General features: G+C 38.5%; 2 protein-coding genes across 8 annotated transcripts in view; both read left to right on the top strand.

Moving 5' to 3' along the window:
* Positions 1-6931, top strand: part of LOC143846211 (senescence-induced receptor-like serine/threonine-protein kinase) — a 61900-nt gene extending 54969 nt beyond the window's left edge. For 6 of the 7 annotated variants that reach the window (XM_077354633.1, XM_077354641.1, XM_077354634.1 and 3 more), the window contains one exon: positions 6163-6931. In XM_077354633.1, the coding sequence (XP_077210748.1) occupies positions 6163-6571 (409 nt within the window). In that variant the 3' untranslated portion in view covers positions 6572-6931. The remainder of the gene's footprint in view (positions 1-6162) is intronic. The other variant, XM_077354637.1, reaches the window with a different exon arrangement.
* On the top strand, positions 1715-4991 carry LOC143846213 (uncharacterized). The gene is made up of 3 exons (XM_077354642.1): positions 1715-4175; positions 4266-4470; positions 4566-4991. The coding sequence occupies exon 1, from the start codon at positions 2380-2382 to the stop codon at positions 3532-3534; it is 1155 nt and encodes a 384-aa protein (XP_077210757.1). The 5' UTR covers positions 1715-2379; the 3' UTR covers positions 3535-4175; positions 4266-4470; positions 4566-4991.
* Positions 6932-7446: the final 515 nt, after the last annotated feature.

The raw sequence follows: 7446 nt of genomic DNA on the forward strand, positions 1-7446 counted from the left end.
CCTTTAAAATGGATGGCTTGGATCACCCAAACAATGTGGGCCCCCACTGTATTTTAAGCTAGTGTGCAGAGAACTCTCTACACATATGTGTAGGAACCGTTTTCTCATATATATATATATATATATATATATATATATATATATATATATATATACATATGAGAGAACATTTCCTACACACTTGTGTAGGTAAGTTACCTACACACTACCTTAAAATACAGTGGGGGCCCAAATTGTTTGGGTGATCCAAACAATTCATTTGAATGGTCCTCACATAGATAGGGTGTCCACAAAAAATCAGATCCATAGAATCATCCCAACCCTACAATTTGTGGAGGTAAAATGGACGTGTATAAACCTTCACAAATTAGTCCATTTTTTGCCTCCATAGTTTGAATGGTTAGGATGATCCTATGGATCTGATTTTTTGTGGACACCCTATCTATGTGAGGACCATTCAAATGAATTGTTTGGATCACGCAAACAATGTGGGCCCCCACTGTATTTTAAGCTAGTGTGTAGGTAACTTACCTACACAAGTGTGTAGGAAATGTTCTCTCTCTCTCTCTCTCTCTCTATATATATATATATATATATATATATATATATATATATTTATATATATATATATATAGAGAGAGAGAGAGAGAACATTTCCTACACACTTGTGTAGGTAAGTTACCTACACACTACCTTAAAATACAGTGGGGGCCACATTATTTGGGTGATCCAAACCATTCATTTTTAAGGCCCTCACATAGATAGGGTGTCCACAAAAAATCAGATCCATAGGATCATCCTAACCATTCGAACTGTGGAGGCAAAAAATGGACTAATTTGTGAAGGTTTAAAGACATCCATTTTACCTCCACAAATCGTAGGGCTAGGATGATCCTATATATATATGAGAAAACGGTTCCTACACATATGCGTAGATAAGTTATCTACACACTAGCTTAAAATACAGTGGGGGCCCACATTGTTTGGGTGATCCAAGCCATTCATTTTAAAGGCCCTCACATAGATAGGCTGTTCACAAAAAATCAGATCCATAGGATCATCCTAACCATTCGAACTGTGGAGGAAAAAAATGGACTAATTTGTGAAGGTTTTAAGACATCCATTTTACCTCCACAAATCGTAGGGTTGGGATGATCCTATGGATATGATTTTTTGTAGACACCCTATCTATGTGAGGGCCTTTAAAATGGATGGCTTGGATCACCCAAACAATGTGGGCCCCCACTGTATTTTAAGCTAGTGTGCAGAGAACTCTCTACACATGTGTAGGAACCGTTTTCTCATGTATATATATATATATATATATATATATATATATATATATGAGAGAAACTACCATGTTAGCTGCCATTCAATATCGTAATACAAATTGTTTGCTAACAAACTTGACACGTGCTAATAATCTATTTCTCATCCAAACCCATGCATATTGAATAATAATCTTAAAATAAAATAAAAATACACAATCATATAAATTCTCAAAGTCTCAAACATCAAATGGCAAATATCAATCATAAAAGACTGGAGTCGTCGGTGTTGTCCTCATTAGTCTTCTCCCATCTCGACGTAAGTAATGCTCTCAAGCACATGCACTATGCTTGGCCGGTTCCATAGTTACAAATTTCGTTTCGTTTCGTCCGAAATGGACGAAACATTTCGTTTTCGGAACGAAAACGAAACGAAATCTGCAAAATTTCGTTTCGTCCGAAATTTCGGTCATTTCGTTCGAAATTGACCGAAATTCCGGATTTCGGACGAAATGGAGAAATTTCGTCCAAAATTCAAAATAACGGCTAGTTTGACTGGATTTTGCAGAATTTACGACAATGCCCCTGGAACGGCTTTTTTTGGTTTTTGACCATTTTAACCTCAAAATGTGACCGTTTATAGCTGTTAGGAAAGGTATTTTAGTCATTTTTAAATGCACAATCAATTAAAAACTCTATAAATAGCCTTTTCCCTATCTTCTTATCCTCCACCTTCACATAAGTGATTCTTTTTCTTTCTCTCCTTCTTTCTCTACTTTCACTTACATTATCTATTCTATTAAATTTCCTACAAATCTATCATCTTCTTCAACTCAATCCAAGTCTATTTTGGAGCAAAGGGAAGGCATACATTCAACTTACCACTACAAGAAGTCAGGAACTATTTCCAAAGGCTTATTTCAAGTGAGTGAAGGCTAATTTTTTCTTCTTCTCTTCAACTCAAGTTCAACCTCAAGGTTCTCTTTATTTCTTTCCATTTCCTTTCTTTTATTTCTTACTTCATTTGTCCCCTTCTACTTCATTTTTTTGTAATTTGTTTCAATTTTCTTTCTTCTAATTCATTTTTCCCCTTCTTCTACTTCATTTCAGAATGAGTGGGTTGGGCTCGGGACCTTCTGCAGGAGCATCCTCTATTGGTTCGACACCCGCTAGATTGGATGACCTGGCATGGGCTTACGGTACATTGGTTCCGGGTCAAAAAAATAAAGTAACTTGCATATTCTGTGGCAAAGTCATATCGGGTGGAGGTATAACCCGCTTGAAAGAACATTTAGCGGCTGTTCCTGGTGAAGTAGCATCATGCAAAAAAGTGACTGAAGATGTAAAATATCGAATGAAGCAACTTTTAGATGCAAAGAGAAAAGAAAGGGCTAGGATGAGCCTATCCAGAGCAGAGGTTGGAGGTTTTTATGGCACACCAGATGAAGAAGAAGAGCAGGATGAAGAAGACATTGGCACACAATTTTCTCAACGAAGAGGTAAGGAAGTTCTTGTAGAACCGAGTGGTACAAAAAGGAAGAAGAAGGGAATCACAGGAGGGATCAGGAATTTCTTTGCAGCACGAACAACCCCTGGAGCCCAGCCAAGCATTAAAAGTGCTTTGGCTACTAAAGAAACAATGGATAGAGCAGACATGGCGGTTGGCATGCTTTGCTACGATGCCAATCTCCCTTTCAACGTTGCCAATTCACCTTTCTGGCAACCTATGTTTGATGCTGTGAATGCCGTGGGTTCGGGTTATAAGGCACCTACTTATCATGCTTTAAGGGGTCCCATTTTGAAGAATACAGTGGATGAGGTAAACAACTACTTGGAGGAGATTAAGATGTCATGGAGATACACTGGCTGTAGCATTATGGCAGATGGATGGACAGACACCAAACAACGTTCCCTAATCAACTTTTTGGTGTACTGCCCTAAAGGAGTCATATTCCTCAAATCCGTTGATGCATCTGGCATAGTGAAGAATGCCGATGAATTATACAATATCTTTGAAAAGATTGTCGGAGAGGTGAATCCGGAATATGTTGTGCAATTTGTAACTGACAGTGAGCCAAGTTACAAAGCTACTGGGAAAAGACTAGAAGCCGCGTTTGGTACATTCTTCTGGACTCCGTGCGCAGCTCATTGCTTAGATCTCATCTTGGAGCATCTGTGCAAACTGACTGTATTTCCTCACATAGCAACCACAATTGAGAGGGTCGGACGATTACAAAGTTCATCTACAACCATGGAAGCCTCTTGAATTTGATGAGGAAGAAGTTCACAGGTGGGAAGGAGTTGTGCCGCCCTGCTGCAACCAGATTTGCTACAAATTTCATTGGCATACAAAGTCTGGTGTTGAATCGGAAAGCACTTCAGCAGATGTTTGTGTCTGATGAGTATAGTACTAGTAGGTTTGTCCAACACCCACTGAGTGAAGGGGTAGTTAGTACTGTGTTGGATAAATCTTTTTGGGACCAATGCAAGTACATTCTAAACATCAGCGAGCCTTTAGTGAGAGTGCTCGTTTGGTAGATCGGCAGGACAAACCGGCGATGGGTTACCTATATGAGGCCATGGATAAGGCCAAAGAGAACATCAAGGAGAGGTTGAAGAGAAAATCAGATTACAATCCCATCTGGAGGATCATCGACCAAAGATGGGATAGACAACTCTACAGTCCCTTCCATGCAGCAGGATATTTTCTTAACCCTGCTCTCTTTTTCACTCCTACCTTCTCTAGGCACAGTGAAGTAACCAGAGGCTTGTTGGCATGCATCACTCGACTGGTACCTGATGACGGTACACAAGATCTCATCACCAATCAGATTGAGGATTATCGAGAGGCTAAGGGTATGTTTGGAATGAAGCTTGCAATCCGCAACTGAACGAAGTTGGAACCAGGTATATTTGAGTTGTTTGTTTAATTAAGTATAATTAATTTTAAGTTTCAGTTTCTCAACAAATAATGCTTTACTATTTGTTACTTTACAGTTGCATGGTGGAATCAATTCGGAGGTGACGTGGAAGAATTACAGACCTTTGCGATCAGAATCCTCGGTCAGACCTGCAGTGCGACTCGGTGTGAAAGGAATTGGAGCACCTTCGAACACATTCACTCTGCAAAGAGAAATAGGTTGGAGCACCAGAGATTAGATGACTTGGTGTTTGTCCATTACAATCTTAAGTTTCGAGAAAGGTATACAACGTAATATAATGTTTTCAACTCTCACCTCATCACTTTAAGCTTTTAAATTTAACCTTTGACATTAAACTTAATGTTTTCCTTTTCAGGGACTTGTTGAGGAAATCATCTACCACTAGTGACCCTTTGAGCATAGACCATCTGGATGTCATGATGGATTGGGTTGCAGAAGAAGAATATGTCATATTCACGCCGGAAGACATTGGGTGGGAAAATCTTGAAGCACCTACTGCTGTGGTTGGGGCCGGGGACGACGACGACGACTTTCTCGTGCCTCTTGAAGAAGATGTCCCTACTGGTGGTCCAGGTGGTGATGACGGCGGCGGCGGCGACGACGACGAAGAAGACATTCAGTATGATCATCCGGGTTATGATGATTGAGAGTTGTTGCTACTAGCTATTGTCTATGTTTCACTTTCATGTATCTTTCTTTTTTTTATGTTTTTCTATGTATCAGACTATCAGTTGGACTTGTGCAAGACTTTATGTGTATAAGTAATGAATATGCCTTTTGGGACACATATTTTGGACTATTTATTAGTTTTTCATCTTTTTCTATTGATTTTTTATTTTTTTGGATTTTTCTCATATTTTTTAATATATTTTTTGTATGAACGAAAAGTTTCGACCGAAATGCACCGAAATGACCGAAATCCCACTAAATTCTGTTTCGGTGGCCAAAACGAAATGGCGACCGAAATGGAATTTACAACTATGGCCGGTTCGGTTCGTTCAAACTCCTACTCTTGTGTCTTCTTCCTTCTAATGAGAGGGATTTCGAAGGCTTATTGTAATGTAGAAAGGAAATGAGGTCTTTCGAAAGGTCCTATTTTCTTTTATGCAAAACTTAATTTGGATAAATAGCAAGAAGTGTATAAATCGTATGATTTACGATCGAATTGTAAGATTCAATTGAAAATCGTAAGATTCATACAAATTAAGATTCAATCATGGGATTCATTATTCAAATTGTATGCATAAGATTTGATTTGAATCATAAAATCGAATCGTAAATCGTAAGATTTTCAAAACAATGGTCTTGGTTATAGATCTTTTTGAGTGCTTTGTACTTTGTTTCTTTGCCTATAGTGGAAAGTCAGGAATGTTCACTCATGGACGTAGTCACATAATGCAACGAACTATGTAAATCTCGTGTTCTCAATTATGGTTTCTCCTCAAATTTCTCCGTTTATTTGTGTATCCCTCGAATCCTAGATTAATAGCTTCACAGCAATATTTCCATTGGCTAGACATGTACTGCACTGTGTGGTGCCATATCTTATGTTGTAGTGAACTTAGATTTAGCAGTAGGGAAAGTTGTGAGGACATTTTTCTAAGGGGCTGTTTGGAATGCGGATTTTAGAATCTTGGATTTCCTCAAAATCCTGGAAGGGAGACAAGAGAAGGAGACCGTCCGTTTCGCTTCTTTTTAGAATCTTGGATTTTAGGTTTTAGAAATCTCTCCCCCATCGTGAGATTTCTAAAACCTGGAAAAATGGGCTGATCTCCTACCCTCTTGCTTAAGGAAAGAAGGGCGAGAAATCAGAAAACGATAGCTGCTCTCCTTCTCTCGTCTCCCATCTACGATTTTTAGGAAATCCAAGATTCTAAAATCCGCGTATCCAAACGGCCCCTAAGGCTGCCATCATTTAGAAGATGACCACATTACTTGTTTTTGCTGTACAGGTATTTCATTTCCAACAATCTGAACGAGAAAAGTGATGTTTATAGCTTTGGGGTTGTTCTATTGGAGTTAATCACAGGCAAAACAGCGATAACCCGGCTCACAAACTCGGAGAGGATAACAATAGTCAAGTGGGTGACTGACATGATTGGAAGAGGAGACATAAGAAATATTGTTGATCCAAGGTTGGGAGGACATTGCGACGTTAATTCAGTGTGGAAGGCCATAGAGATAGCCATTGCATGCACACCACCCATAGCCATACAGAGACCAAGCATGAGTGATGTAGTGATGGAATTGAAAGAGTGTTTGCAAGTTGACATAGCTCCTGAGGAAAATAGAATGAGTATGAAGATTGAAGAACCAGAGATATTATCCTCCGATAGTATGAGCTATCCTTCAGCAAGGTAGTAGTTTTTAACCGTTAGTAGAGATGACTTTATGATTTCTAGTGCTTTTATATAGAATATGGATTTATTTTTTTCACTTTTGAGGATAGAGCTTCATGAAGGAGTCTTTTACTTCTACCGTGAAATGGGTTTTCGAATTAGGCTACTTTCTGCATCTTCTCCATTCTATTCTCTCGTTGCCCAACAGAATTGTGAAGAGAGAAGTGTGATACATTACATATGACGTGTATGTTTTGAATTTTAATGCTTCAACTGCTTGGGTATTCTGCGGTAGTCTCCATTTTAGATAAAGTTGTAGCCCAGCTTGATATTTTTGCCAGAGAATTAAATAACGAATTTGAAGCTAGAAATTTTGCACTCATGTTATTACATAGAAGAAAATTTATATTTAATTAAAATCATATATTGTACGCACTCATCGATAAAATTGAAGTAAAATCCGCTAAGGCCCTGTTTGTTTTGGGTTTCGAGAACCGATTGTGAGTGGGAAATCGATTATTGGACTCAAAATTATGTTCAATTTTGGGTCCAATAATACACTGAAGTGGATTTTCAAAGGGAAATGAAGAAAAATTTTCTTTCAATTGAAAGGAAAGATGACAACTCTTTCCTAATTGACAACTCTCACAACAAAAAATAAGAAGAATTGCCATGCTTGTTGTCACAAATCAGTTGTTATTATGCAACGCTTGATGACACTATTTTATTTTTTTTCACTTGAAAGAGGGCTCTTATTAAAAGAAAGGAATACAAGTGCACGTCAGGAGGTAAAGAAGACCCTTAAAAATACCCTAGAAGCTCCCAATTTCGCTAGAGGATAAGCCAAATCATTGGCACTTTTAGAGATGAACGAATAGGAACTCTCTCTATACAAAC

The sequence above is a fragment of the Tasmannia lanceolata genome, unplaced genomic scaffold, assembly GCF_043159265.1.
Source record: "Tasmannia lanceolata isolate RefF3 unplaced genomic scaffold, GAP_Taslan_0.1 ptg000015l, whole genome shotgun sequence".
NCBI lineage: Eukaryota > Viridiplantae > Streptophyta > Magnoliopsida > Canellales > Winteraceae > Tasmannia > Tasmannia lanceolata.